The 15,162-nt window shown below is 39.3% G+C and overlaps 1 protein-coding gene across 2 annotated transcripts in view; it reads right to left on the bottom strand.

Annotated features, from left to right (window-relative positions):
- Positions 1-15,162, bottom strand: part of NEDD4 (NEDD4 E3 ubiquitin protein ligase) — a 118,357-nt gene that overhangs the window by 22,870 nt on the left and 80,325 nt on the right. For both annotated transcript variants that reach the window (XM_002922948.4, XM_011229546.3), the window contains 6 exons: positions 14,555-14,616; positions 11,710-11,812; positions 6,481-6,647; positions 4,493-4,604; positions 4,234-4,401; positions 1,249-1,314 (listed from right to left, as the gene is read on the bottom strand). In XM_002922948.4, the coding sequence (XP_002922994.2) occupies positions 1,249-1,314; positions 4,234-4,401; positions 4,493-4,604; positions 6,481-6,647; positions 11,710-11,812; positions 14,555-14,616 (678 nt within the window). The remainder of the gene's footprint in view (positions 1-1,248; positions 1,315-4,233; positions 4,402-4,492; positions 4,605-6,480; positions 6,648-11,709; positions 11,813-14,554; positions 14,617-15,162) is intronic.

Genomic DNA, 15,162 nt, shown 5'->3' with positions numbered 1-15,162 from the left:
CGGAAATGCAACATTTTCCTTGTATGAGGACATTACAAAGGGCAGTGGGGGAAAACCATGGGTGTCTGCTTAAGCGGGCTCCAGCTAGCAGAGGACAAGCAAGTGGCAGTCGTGAGAGAAAGGATGGTGCGGGCCGTCTTTCTGTGGCATCTCCTCTCTTGTAGACAGTCAATGCTGACTGGGCCGATGGCACAGGTGGGTTGCCCCCCTCCTTCCTCAGCACAGGATGGTGTCCCTCTCTCGGTGTAGTGCCACCTTTTTAGATGGACGAGCCACTCTTTGTTCAAGGAATTCTGGGCCTCTGCATCCCTATGCTGGAATTTTCATAAAAGCAAAAACAATCCCCACTTTTCAAAATTAACGCCTAGACTGCCATTCAAAATTACAGATGGTGAAAAAAGGTGAGGAGGCATTCTGTGCGGGGAAATGGCATGCACACAGAGCCAGAGGAGGGAGAGAGTCAGGAAACGGGGCAGGCTGTTTGGAAGAAAAGGCAGGGACAGGGGTGAAGGCGGCAGGACGTTCCCGTGGGTGGAGGAGGAGGAGGGTAGGCCGAAGGGGCTGGAAGCCTGTGAGTAAGACGCAAGCGGGGGCTGCATAAAGGAGAGAGAAACTCGAAGTAATGAGAGTTGAGCCAGGAAGGGGGGTGGTGGAAGACCAAAAGGGAGTCAAAGGTCCAGGCATGAGGCTGTTCCGGTCTGAGCCCCAGTCAAGGCTGAGGCTGGAAACCCTACTGAGAAGGAGGCAGAAGGCCTCAGTGGAGGCGGACGTGAGCCTGAAGGGAAGGGAGAGCAGAACTCCGTCCAGCCTGGCCACCGTGCGTGCCAACACCGGCGCACACCTGCCCAAGCACCTGAGTCCTGATGCGACACCTGTGCACGGGGCAGACGCTGCTGCTCGAGGCCAGGGGCCGGCGTACGGAGCAGAGGTGGCTGGATGGCAGAGTCCAGACCTGAATGCTGCCCACAGACCGCCTGCAGCCAGCACAGCACGTCTGCAGACAAGCGCACATGTCATCCACAGTGACGGGGCAGAGGCCTTGCTTTCCTACCGCGGGGGAGGCAGATCTCCCCGGCCTGTGACCCCCGTTTCCCCCTCCCCGGAACCCCATCTCCAAGAACGTAGATTCTGTGCTGGATTGGCTCAAGGCTAAGCAGGCAACTGTTTATATTCAGTGTTCACCCCCAAAAATAAAAGTTCTTGAGTTTCCTATTTTTACTGACAATGAGGGGAGAGGCTAAAACTCACCACAGGAAGTGTAGGCTGTTCCTCAAAAGTATAGGCTTGTAAGCTGCCTCTTCTGCTGGAATGATTCTTATATATATATAAAAAAAAAAAAAGAGTGACAGTAGCTTTAGGTTTTTGATCTATGTCCCAGAGGCAGATAAGGTCATGGGGGCGGGTGTGAGGGGGCGGAAGGGTGACCATGGAGTGGCATTTAGCTGCTCTCCACACCCCTGTGGGCCAGCATCTTCCACCCTTTGGCTCCTGGGCGCCCCCTCCGCCCCGCGGACACTTTTTCTTGAATGTCTAATGGATACCCCTCATTGTGCCCCAAACTGGATTCGGTTTTCCCCTGTCCACACCCACTCAACCCTGCTCCTTGTTGGGTATTGTGTGTTTCGGTGGGCTGCACTGGAGTCCAGCAGTGGCTCTGGTCAGGATCAGTTTGTCACCCGACTTCCTTTGGGTCCCTTCCAGGGCAGTCACCAGATCTTACTCTGCTTCTTTCCTAGCTCTCAACTATATTCTCCTTGCATTTGAGTTCAAGTTGGGTTTTTTTTTTTTTAATTTCATGTTTTCATCGTTTGTCGTCTTGCCTGTTACTGCAGCAACCTCCTTACAGATTTCCCTGTTTCAAGTCCCATTTCCTTAAAGCCACCCTGCACGCTGCATGCTGTGGCCAGAGAGCGCCCCACAGTGCGGACGTGGTCACATCGTTCTCCAGCGCAGAGCCGTCTGTGATCTCTCACGGTCACCAGCATGAAATCCGTAGCCCAGAACACAGTGAGCTCCCTGACCAGGCTGTGCCTCATGGCTCTAGCACTTCCCACCTCAACACCCACCCTCTGGACATTCTAGATGATCCGTTCCCCAGAAGACCCTTATTCTTTCTTCCCCTGTGCTTTTATATGCATGCTGTTGTCACTATCCGAATTTTTTGATGTTATTAAATAACAAAACCAAAAACTTATAACATACATATAAATTAAGTCAAAATATCTACTATAGTATTGTTTACAATAACAAAGAACCGTAAACAATCTGAAGTCTGTCAATAGGAGACTGGTGAGATATCTTAGGGTTACTTGTACTTGAATGATGTTTGATGAGTTTTCTTTGTTGGTTTTAGAAGAGGACATCTGTATGTACCGAAATGGTCCAACATGTAGGATATGACAAGTGAAAAGAGTTAAGTTACCAAAAGATGATCTCAGGTTCAAAAAATTATGTACAAATATATGTGTGTGCATACATGTTTATAAATATATAGAAAATGAGTAGGACAATATATGCCAAACCATTAACAGCAATTGAGGGAGCATATATTAGAGGTAAGATGGAAGACTGAATTTTAATTTTATATACTTCAACACTGTTTGAAGTTTTAACCATAACCATATAATACTTTAAAAATAATAAATGATTTTTTTAATTAATGTGCACATGGTATGAAATTCAAAAGGTACGGGGCGCCTGGGTGGCTCAGTCAGTTAAGCGTAGCGTCTGCCTTCGCCTCACGTCATGATCTCAGGGTCCTGGGCTCGAGCCTCACGTCAGGCTCCCTGCTCGGTGGGGAGTCTGCTTCTCTCTCTCCTTCTACCTCTTTTCCTGCTTGTGCTCTCTCTCTCTCTCATACTCTTTCTCAAATAAATAAATAAAATCTTAAAAAAAAAACCGCATGGGGCACCTGGGTGACTCGGTCGTTAAACGTCTGCCTTCGGCTCAGGGCGTGATCCCGGCGTTATGGGATCGAGCCCCACATCAGGCTCTTCTGCTATGAGCCTGCTTCTTCCTCTCCCACTCCCCCTGCCTGTATTCCCTCTCTTGCTGGCTGTCTCTCTCTCTCTGTCAAATAAATAAATACAATCTTTAAAAAACAAAAACAAAAAACCACAAAGCCAAAAAAACCCCAAAACAAAACAAAACCCCAAAGTCCCTTCATTCTTTTCATGGCTGCATAGTACTTCATTGAATGCCATCTATGTCCCTGTTTAGTCCAAGTACGTCAGCTCTCATTCACACCTATGACAGGTGTGGTATAAATGAGGAGGAGAAAAGTAGCCCCGGACATGCAGTACTTGGCCTGGCACTCATCTGTCGGATCAACACCAAATCAGGACCACTTTGTAATAATGCCTGAACACAGACGAAATGTGAACACTGTCCAAGCCACAAAATATCAAATATCTCTCCATCCTGGCAAATCTGAGTGGCTACTGCTTTTTTTTACTAATTATAGCTTTAGCCTCACTATACATAAGATTTGAGACACTCAATCACAGAATTATCCCTGCTATTTTTTTTCTTTTAAGTAGAGTTCACCAGCATGGAGCCCAATGTGGGGCCTGAACTCACAACCCAGAGATTAAGGCCTGAGATCAAGAGTCAGACACTTAACTAACGGAGCCACCCAGGTGCCCCACACTCTCGCTTCCTGACAGCATCCACTGCAAAAAAATCACCTAACATGAACCCAAATCCTTCAAGTCTTTTCTAATATACTCTTACTGAGACCTCAGGGTATGTGTTCTCCTTGATGAAATGAGTAGTAAACCCAACGTGTTTAATTACAAGTGTGTTCCCGGAGGTCTTTGGAGGGAAGGCACTGGTTTATGTCATGGCTATTTAGGCACCAATGACCATCTGGGTTATCCATGACTCTGCTCCATACTATTAGTGGAGATATTTGAAAAAAATGACCATATCGTAAAGTCCTAAAGTCCCTAACACATTATTATATGCCACTTAAGACAACATTTTTCTCATCATAAGAAAAAAAATTTGTAGCTATGTGAGGTGCTGGATGTTAACTAGACTTAGTGTGGTAATGATTTTGTTATAATACATGTTTATCACATCATTACGCTGTATACCTTAAACTAATCCAACGTTGTCTGTCAATAGTATCTCGATAAAAGACAAGATTTTATGTAAATGTTGGAAAGCCGATGGAATAATATATACAATATAAAGATCCTGAAGCTACAACAAAATCTAAGAGCATCTTACTGAGCTGGATACTGGCTGGCCGGAGGCTGAATTTCTACAAACTGTGAGTCTGGCATTCAATTCTTCTGCAAGATGAGTCTGAACATTCAAGTTATTTGATGCTGGAGGTGATGGGAAGGCCTGATTGCTATACATGGTGGCTTCCTCTTCTCTTATAATTTCCCAGTTCTAAAACAAACAGAATAATCTTAAGCCACACATACTTTAATCTTTCACTGTAGCATGTGTCTATGGACAAGAACAAGAAAATTCTTTCTACCTCGGAAGACTCTCGATTATCCACACTTTCTGTCTCCTCAGATATCTGCCGCCTGGTGGTAAACGCACGCTGTGCCTGCAGGTTGCCGTTCTCAGCATCCGTTAGGTTGTCCCTGGGTTAGAAACAGAAAAACCATCACCCATGTCTGAACATAGTTAAAATGATAGTCAAAGATGCTGTGATCATTTAAAAAAAAAAAAATACCTTAGATCAGAATTCACTGGTTTAGGCCAAAGACTATTTCAACCCACACGGATGAGGTCATGGGCACACTGGGATCTTCAGAGTACCTCACGCAATTAAGGTTTTGTGAAAATGTGTAACACGTCTGACTTTGACATTTTAGTTCGTCACCGTGCCTAGGGTAATGTTTGACATGTAAGGGCACTCGAAAATATTTGCTGAATAAATGAATATCTGAGAGTTTCATAAATAATTTCATTATATTATTATTTTGCCATGTTATGATATGAGCAAAATCTAAAATACCTCTAGAGAGACTATAAAAAAGAAGCTTTAGAAGTTTCATATACAGCTTCAAGAACCAGACAGTAATGTTGTCCCAAATTGATCTTAAACCAAGAGTATTTGTTCCCCATGCATGAATGCAGAGGGCAGAATGAAATATCATGTAAGAAACACTGTAATTAAAAACTTAATAGATCCCAGATTACGTAGGATCTGTTTTTGATCATTAACAGAAATAAGCCTGGTCTGAAAAAAGAGAATACTAAAAACATGTCTGAGTTCAGGAACATTATAGTAAATCAGACTGAACACCATTACCCCATTTATTATATTATTCAAGCTATTTGCCTTTACTATAACCAGACCATCAGAGCAAGAATTTCATACAAATATTTAACAACAAAATTATTGTTAATTTATTTAATGCCATATAAGCCCAGGGTAGTCAGAAGATCAATTCTTACTGCACTATTGCTGAAGAAAATGTAATTTTGACAGATGGTTCTAAGGGAATGCTTCAGATTTTTTCCCCCTAAATACCTGATTTAGGCTAGCTGAAAGTGACGTCAACCATAGTGAAAGAAGTGTGATTCTGTTCAAGCCAGGCTTGCTGTAATACTGAGGCATGCAGTAGGACAATTTTGTAGAATTTCATAGTGTCTTCAGTTTTATGATCTGTACACGTCCCTACAGAGATTGATGCCTCTGTGCCTTAAAGAACCAGGATCACTGATTTGCTTTGGAAGGAGTTGAGAACAGTAAATACCTATGAAAGTGCTTGGACTGTATCAGACACAAAATACCAAAGCCAAAAATAAGAAATTAATGGACAAATATGAAAAATTTTAAGTCTCTGTCAAAAAGTAGAAGACTAAAGAAAGCCTTCATAAGGCCATAAGGGAGGAGAAATGGAAGGGCGTTTGATAATAAATGTGAGTAATGGGACATTTGTAAATGCATATTCATACATATACAGTCTGATGATAATCAAAGAAAAATGTCACTGAGAAGACATACATTAGAATACCTCAAAGGTCATTCTATCCTTGATCTGTGCGCATTGGAAATTGTGTATGCATTGACCAGACTGGCAAATGAGCGTTTAACAAAAGACCCTTGTTATTCAGTCCTTTATAGTTTATAAGAATTTATATTTAAAAATAGTATGCTGTAGAAATTAACATTTTATTATATTTTAGTAACAAACTACAAAAAATTTCCAAGATTTTCTAAACCAGTCTAAAGAGAAAAACATATCCTCTGTGGCTATAAAATAATGTAAAGTAAAGAAGCAATTAGAAGGGTGGCATTTCTGACTCAAATAATTTTGGATAGTATTAAATCATTTTAGAAAATGACAGTTAAGATGGTATTTTTACAGCCCTGGACCATAAAAATCCTCACATTTTTACAGCTTATGGATCCCTATATTACTATGAATCCATTTAAGACAACTTCGAAATGAAAATCTGTGGACAAAATGTATTCAGGTCACAAATGTGAAAGCCAAAAGCACATACTGGGGAGTTGGTCTTTTCCACTGTGTTCTTCTAGATTCATGGTTTACATAGTAGGTCCTTCCAAGAATATCCTGCCTCTCTTCCCATCCTGGAGGTAGAGGAGAAGGTTCTTGTTGCTGCTGCAAATGGCAAGCAGCATCTGGTTGGTCCAAAACAACCCAGCCAGGCTGAAAAACAGAGTGGTAACAATTAAGGTTATGCCTGATTTTTTTTAACCTTATAAATTATGCTAGAGGAAATTTAAAAAGAGATTAGCAAATCCAGTTTCAGAAATTATGCAAGGAAGAATTTGTACAGTGTCAACTTTTAAGACCATAATATGAACATTTTATGATAATGAAGACTTTTTTTCTGCAAAATGGTAACATTTACATTTTGCTTGAAACTTTTAACATTTTTCAAAAAAGTTTTAAAACACACTAATAGGAAAAAAAGGACAGAAAAAATTTTAATTTTTTAAAGATTTTATTCTTTAGTAGTCTCTATACCCAACGTGCGGCTTGAATTTACAACCCCAAGATCAAGAGTCGCACGCTCCACCTACTGAGGCAGCCAGGTGCCCCAGGACAGAAAAAATGTTTAAATAAACAAACAGTGATGGACAGCACTGAGAAACACTGTTAAACTCGTGTAACCTTAGTCTATTCTCTAATTATAAGCCATATAATTGGATGAAGGACAAGAATTTTGTCTTTTGGGCACTGACTTTCCCATAGAGAAAGCACCTTATTATGGTAGATTCGTGACTGTCTGAGACCTGAAAAAAAATCACTAGATGAAGGCCAAATATGTGTAGGCATGACAGGGAAAGGCAAAGGATTTTGAAATAATTGCAACAGTGAACTCTCTTGGCAACTGAAAAGCCATTATAATTCTCACATCTGACTTTTCTCTTTCTGGATCATGGAAAGGCATTTTGGTCAGGTCATAAAGTAGTTGAACAAATAAAATTTCATTTGTTTTCTTTGTTTTCTTTAAGTGCCAGGAAGGCCCTGGAAATTTCCTCTGATACTAGTGAGGGGTGTATGTAGATGAAGCCTAAACAAGGGTAATTAAGGTAAGGAACTACTTGGAAGGGTAGCGAGAGTTAATGGCATGCTTCGACATAAGAAACTTCCTAACGGAAAAGGCAGTAGTAAAAGGGCCTACTAAATACCAATATGGCTAGGAAAGCAGAAATAAATGAGAGAAGAAAACTTAAAAATTCTCCTAAACAGACATAAAAAGAGACCTGAACGAATGAAAAGACATAATATGATCTTGGTTAGGAAGACTCAGTCTCACAAACGTGTCAATTCTTCCCACGTTAATATATAAAGTGGCCAAGATTACAGATTTTTTTTTTTTAAGTAGGCTCCACGCTGGGCATGGAGCCCAACACAGGGCTTGAACTCACAACCCTGAGATCAAGAACTGGGCTGAGATCAAGAGTCGGACACTTAACCAACTGAGCCACCCTGGCACCCCTACATTACAGATTTTTATAAATAGCGGGACAAGGCAATTCTCAAGGTCAAATGGACACACAAACAAGCAAGAATAACCAGCACAGTTCTAAAAATAGAAGAACGAGTGATTAACCCTCCTGAATAAAATATATTATACACCACGATTAAAGCTGAGGGAGCACTGATGCGCACACAGACAGATGGCTCAACACAATGAATCAGAAAGCCCGTAAAGACTTAAATTTATAGGACTTTAGGATATGATAAAGACAGTTCAAATCTGTGGGAAAATAGAAAAAAAATTATGTGGGGTGCTACCTCATACCTTCTACCAGGATGGTACAGATGGAGCAACGTTTAAATGCTACAAAGTAAAACCAACACGTATTACAAGAAAACTTGAGATTTAAAAAATATGTTCCAAGACTGGGGAAGCCTTTAAGTATGAAGGAGAAGACTGATACATTTGATTACAAAACCCCCAAATTTGTACATGGCAAAAACTATCAAATCAAAGTGGAAAAACAAAATGACAAACTGGGAAGCCTATTTGGTACCATAACAACAGGCAAAAAAGTAATGTCCTTAATATCTACAGCCTTTCTTTCGAGGCACTGGGTGGGGATCTAGAGCTGAGGAACCGTTGTGTGCCAGCCAGCTGATGGCTTAGAAGGTGGAAGAGGATTCTTTTCTGCTGGAAGGCTAACTCTGAAAAGAAAGGGTCAGAAAGAAGAGCTGGGAAGGAAAGGAATGTTTTCTGGCAGCCTGGAGAAAAGGACAGCGGTTTCTACAGCAAGTCTGACGTCTGGCTGGTCTGGTGGGAGGGTTAGCGGATATAGACTGAGGCAGGACAGAAGGTGAGGTGGGCAGGGCGAGTATGGAGGAAGGAAGACAGAATTCTTCTGGAAAATTCACTCCCTTTCTTTCTTACTTTTATTTTTTTCCTTTTTACCTTTTCTACGGAACAGACATCTATTTAATTTTGCTTTCTTTTTTTTATTGTTCTATTTCTCTCCTTTTCCTTTATCCTCTTACTTTCTCTCTCCAACTATGTTTACTTTCCTTCTCTCTCTCCTTCCCATACCTTTAAACGGTCATACTGTAGAATCCACGTACTTCAAAATTAGGCTTCTATTTACTTAATCAAATGTTATTATTCTGGTCTCGATTTTAAAAGTACGTGCGTTGAACTTTTATATTTCACTCTCTTGAAAAATGGTCAAGTTTTAAAAAATACGGTCACTGATTATTTTTCTGTAGATTAATAAAACTTATTAATAAGAGGGTCCTCGTTACTGCTGTAAAGGACTGTAAACATGTGAGAGCTAGGAAAATGGTACCACAAAATTATTTCTTTAAAATCTTCTTAAAGATTTCTCTCTTTAAGGTCTCCTTAGTGAATTTATGCTATCTAAGTAAACTTGAGAAGGGATAAAGCTACCTTAATTAAAGGTCTAATTTTTAAAAACCTGTTTCAAGTTCTAGGAAGTACAGTTGTACATCTGAATATTGTTTCGAAAAACTGAGTTTTCATTTTTTTTTGTAGAGAATGCCTCCCTATGAAACATGTATCAGCTAATATTCTTCACAAAATAATTTTCTAAGTATCAATGAATGTTATTCAATTACTAAGTTGAAAGCTAGTATGTAATTGACAACTCAATGGAGTCAGAATCAGAACGCAAGCATTCAGAGCCACAACATGCATTAATGTTAGTCTTGCAAATATACATACAAACTAAATCTAAAGTTGCAAAGGGTACAAAAATCAAATGTTAATAATCTATTACAGCCAGACTTTGACATACTAAGGAATACAGGTTGCCTAAGAGCGAGCGTCTTTTGAAAATGACAACTGTTTTCTCTTAAATAGTAGAATTTTACATATTCAGTTACAAACTAAATGTCAAAGACAAGACTTCTCTGGTCATTAGCTACACAGAAGATAAATAAGCATAGATTCATGTGTTTGGATTCCGAGGGCCTTTAGTAAATAAACTCCTACGTGCTTACATCTCTGAAATTATAAGGTGCATTCTGAGAATTCAAACACTGAGACCTGAGACCACAAAATAAAGCCAAGAAGTCTACCCACAGCAACTGAACTGTGAATGAGGCACCTATGATAGGCATGTGTGGGCAAAACTTGGAGCAGCTTCCGAAATAATGAAATGCTGTTACTTTTTTTTTTTTTTTTTTTTTTTTTTTTTTTTTAGTTACTAAATAAAGAATTTCCTTTCTTTGTGGCAGGCATCCTTCATTTCAGACAGAATTCCATTATGAAAGATGCCCCGTGCACCAAAATGCCAGGCGGAGAAACTCTGACCCGATAAATAGCTAAAATTTTTAAAAAGTGATTATTATATGATAAATCAGAGAAAAACTAAAAAAGAAAAGGTAATCAAATAAGCAAATATAGACTTAAGAGAGGATACCACGTTTTTTGATTACCAAACTAAGGGCTAACTATATTCTGTGATTTAAAGAAAAATGTTCTTTCCTTCTATTATTACAGATTTTCCCATAAAGTAAAATCTTATCAGTGCATATAAAAAATTCCCAGAGGGGCACCTGAGCAGCTCAGTCAGTTAAGTGTCTGACTCTTGATCGCAGCTCAGGCCTTGATCACAGGGTTGTGAGTTCAAGCCCTGCGCTGGAGCCTACTTAAAAAATTCCTAGAAAGCTCTGTTGCAAAAGCATGGCTTGTTCTCGAGCTTTCTTTCTCAAGGTATGTGGTTATGTGAGGTACTGTCCAGTGCTGGGGGAGGTCCCTCAGCTTTACAGTTCTTCTGGAGGCTTAATCAGACCCTCAGCCAAAGAGGCATGACTGCTGAGGAGGGCACACACAAGAAAACTCTTCAAAGCAAATTGATGCCAATATGCTGTGTACTTTCAGGAAATGTTGCCTCAGTGGGAATATCAAGAGGCAGGTGTTTTAGGGACCCCTTTTCAAATCATGAATTTTTCTGCTGGGAGAAACCCTAGAAGTCATCCGGTACAATACTGTCATTCTACAAATGAAGAGCCTATGGTTCAGAGACATTCAAAAATTCACAGGTCACTTGGCTCACTAGCAGCAGAGCTTGGGACCAAGAATTCCAGCCTCCAAATCCCCATCCAATTCTATTCCGAATACATGCTCTCTGCCTCTTCCTCACTTAATCTCCACGTCTGTAGCTCTGCCCAAATACTTAACTTGGGCTTCTTCTTATCCTGTCATCCATGAAAATTGTTAATTCTATTTGCCCCAGATAAATATGGCCTTTTATTGGATCACTTGAATTCTTTCCCTCTCTCATTTCCTCCTTTCCTTTGAGCCCTCCCATCCTCACCCCAACCATGAGAGGAAAAGTAACAAGAATTACATTTCATAAAATAGTTCCTAATTAGTAGAGTCTTCTCAAAATTTCCATATATTTAACTTACAAAAAGTAAATTGTATTCTTACTTTAATGGTGGGGGATAGGACATGGTTTTAGAAAAAAAAAACGGAAAGAGTTAATTACTTAATTACAATAAATGCTTTCATTTATAAACACTGTATTCTCTATTCGGTAACCTTTAAGAATGCCATCAATAATGGCTATTCATGCTACAGAAATGTCCTTAGAAGGAAGAAATGTTTAATGAATGCTTAGGTAAAATAAACAAAGGCCCATGCAAATAATTTTTATTGCACACATTAACTTCATTGAATAAAGTTATTTTTTCTTCAAAGTATAGCAAAAGAAGAAATGAGATATTTTCTTTTCAGTTGAACCAAATATTTATAAAATCTCACCTCTAATTCCTCAGCCTGTTCTGTGTTATCTTCTTCTGAGCCACTGGTTTTAGGTAAGTAAGTCATTTTTAATCTCAGATAACCTTTAACTCTTGATTTGTGACTGTAGAAAAGAAAATAATTATTCACAAAACTTTAAGAAGAAAAGCATTCGTTTAATACGTTTATTGAATACTTACTAGCTACTAGAGGAGACCCAAAGATAAGCTCGAGAACAGAAGATATCTAGGCAAAGGAGCGAGTGGTGGAGAAAATGTAACAAACATAAATAAAAGTTATGAAATAAATAAGATACTAAGGAAGTGTGAGTGACAGATCAGGGAGAAGGTGCGTGAGCAGTTGCATCTGAGTGGGAGCCAGCAGACTGGGGAGGATTTTGATCCTTAGTGAAGGCAAAAGCATATGAGTGGAGAAAAGAGTAAAAATGAGGAAACAGATGGGAAAGCCGGGGCTTAATGAAGGAAATGGCATTCCTCGGGCTTGGTGGGCCTACAGGATACATAGAGGAGGTAGGGATGATCCAGAGATGAGGTCCATGTGAAACAAGAGAACTTCCGATTTTATTTTGCACACACCGTGAAGCCAGAGAATTTGGGGGATAGGGAGAGGAATCCTCAGAGATATGCTTTGGGGATACTAATGTAGTCAGACTGTAGAGACTGACAGAAAAGTAGAGAGCAAGGCCTGCTGACTGTCAGAGACCTACTGTCTTTCTTTGACAGCTGTTTGAATCTATCATACATTACGTTATCTACTCTATTTTCATAATGAATCTTGTATCACCTCTTTGAATAATGAGTTGTCCCAGCTAAAGGTCGCCGTCCATTGTGTTAATACTTAAAAAAATTGAAATCCGTGTATTGCCCCCACCAATTCTAGCATCCTACTTACTTAAGAAATCTTTCCTTGTCCTCACTTCCTGTATAGATATTTTGGTGATTTTTACAGATATCAGCTATGTAATCCATTACCCCTATTCTTTCTTGACAAAAAAAAAAAAATCCCATCTTTTATTCTATAGTCAAGAGATACTTCCTTCCCCACCCCACCTAATCTCTTAGGTGTTCTTTGTACAGTTCTCATGAGTTTGGAAACTGTACCTTTCCTGAGTGGTCAGTAGAATCCCTGATGTTTATTTCCAAGGTCATTAATGTGGCTTTTGTCTCCATTTTTAAGGGGGAGGGAACACTGACTTGTTGCTATAACAGATGTATACAGAAAACTTGCTCAGATAATGGTTTTTACAAGAGTTTCTCTACAGTGATATGTTTCATGTCTTTTTTTTTTTTTTAAAGGTTTTATTTATTTGAGAGAGAGAAAGAGAGAGAAAGGGAGCGAGAGTGGAGACAGGAGCAGAGGGAGAGGAACAAGCCAACTCCCTGCTGAGCAGGGAGCCTGACACAGGGCTCGATCCCAGGACCCTGATATCATGAACCCAGCCAAAATCCAGTCAGCCACCCAGGTACCCCTTACATCTTTTCAACTAGACAATAAGCGTGTGGGTTTGTACTTCATGGGACTCAGAAAGTCTAAGAATGCAGTACATTTTCTATTGCTTTAAAGTTCTTTCTGCACTTGCAGTGATATCCAGTGCAGACAGAAGATGTAAATTATATTTTTTAAAGATAAAGATCCTAGAAAGCATTTGACCAAATGAAAAGCAGGCTACTAGGACAATCAAATAAGAGAAGAAAATATTTATTTATTCTTGGCATGCAGATGCTACAAGCAGTCTAAAACTAAAGGAAGAAAAGAGATTCATATTCCAAGACTTCTACAGAAGTTAAATATGACTTCTTTTATAGAAAGTAAACAGTAAGAGAGACTGTCCCTTTTATTTTGCTTTAGTAATTTATATTACAAAGAGTAATTCAATGTTTTTAAATGAAAAATTTTACTAAGTTCCCATAGTATATCTTTCAAATGTATCTTCTAGTTTTAAAAACAAGACAAATATTGTTGAACACATGTACAGATATACTCCATTATTCTGACTGTGACTTTTTTTTTTTAAAGATTTTATTTATTTTTTTGACAGGGACAGCCAGCAGAGAGGGAACACAAGCAGGGGGTGTGGGAGAGGAAGAAGCAGGCTCCCAGCAGAAGAGCCTGATGTGGGGCTCGATCCCAGAACACCAGGATCACGCCCTGAGCCGAAGGCAGACGCTTAACGACTGCACCACCCGGGCGCCCCTGACTGTGACTTTTTTTGACAGTAAATCCATACATGGTTTCACTAGATTTTACTTGACTATGTGGTACAGATGATCAAAAGCAGTTTTATTTACAGCTCAAGCTTAAAAATTTTAACCAGAATCAAATAATTCAGCTTAGAAAATTGAGTTATGAACATTGTATTTAGGTTTTAAATTCTAGTCTTTGCTCATGTTATTTTCTCTAAACGTTTGAGTTTTCTGAAATATTTTTTATTAACATATGCAAGATGTAGTTAGGTTTTCCTGAAGTTGGTTTTGCACACATCAAGTTGGATATTGCTTTTGGTGGAACTAACGTTTTTGATCTTTAAAAGGATAGTATGATAAAATTACATATGCTTTAAGATATAAAAGGAATAATAAAACAATAATAACAAATTCCCACCTTCTGGTCTGATAAATATTAGGGGGACAAGTCTTTCCCAAGAAGCATGAAAAATACTTTTCTGGATTTTCAGAATTTTTTGTGCTGTGCATATATTACGTTTTTAATCAGAAATAACATTAAAGGTTAAAAAAATAAGAAGCAGCTTATTTACAAAGGTTTAAACTTTGAATTTCCAAAGAGGCTACCATAATGTATAATGAGATTTTAAAAATTAATATGTTATTATTTTGTATTTACTGACCTTCTTGGGTGAAGAACAAAATCCTTAAACGTATATGGTCTCTCCAGTCTTGGATTTTCTGTCTAGAATAAAACAGTGGGTTTTCAAGATACATCTATAAACACCAAAAAGATGTACTTTTAAGGAATATTCTTGAACTATGATCTAAGCCATAACTGAAGTCAGAGGTGAGAAAAATGTGGCTTTAGCTCATGAAATGGTTATAACTGGTAGCTTGACAGAGCTTTCACCTTCCTGCACCCGAGGAATTGCAGCGGTCACATCACAGTACCAAACAGGCTGCACTGTGCACTGTGGAGCCAAGGCAGGGAAGAAGTGGAAACAAAGTAGAGGATGTTGGCACCCCAAAGGAGTATGGAATACCTACAATGCCAGCAGGTGGGTGTGCTTAGAGCATAGAGGCCATTCTAGGAAAACAAAAGAGGAAATGGCCTGGAAAGTGAGACTGGATTAAATATATCATCAAAATCTTGTAATCTCTAAGACTGTGGGGAGCCAATAAATATCTCAAAAGACTGATACAGTAAAGAAGTATTACTTCTCTTTCATATCAAGTTCAACAGCCCTTTGCTTTCATTATTCTTTACTTCTCTCTTACATTTTGCATG

Source organism: Ailuropoda melanoleuca, chromosome 5 (genome assembly GCF_002007445.2).
Source record: "Ailuropoda melanoleuca isolate Jingjing chromosome 5, ASM200744v2, whole genome shotgun sequence".
Lineage (NCBI taxonomy): Eukaryota > Metazoa > Chordata > Mammalia > Carnivora > Ursidae > Ailuropoda > Ailuropoda melanoleuca.
This window is presented reverse-complemented; position numbering and strand designations above follow the sequence as displayed.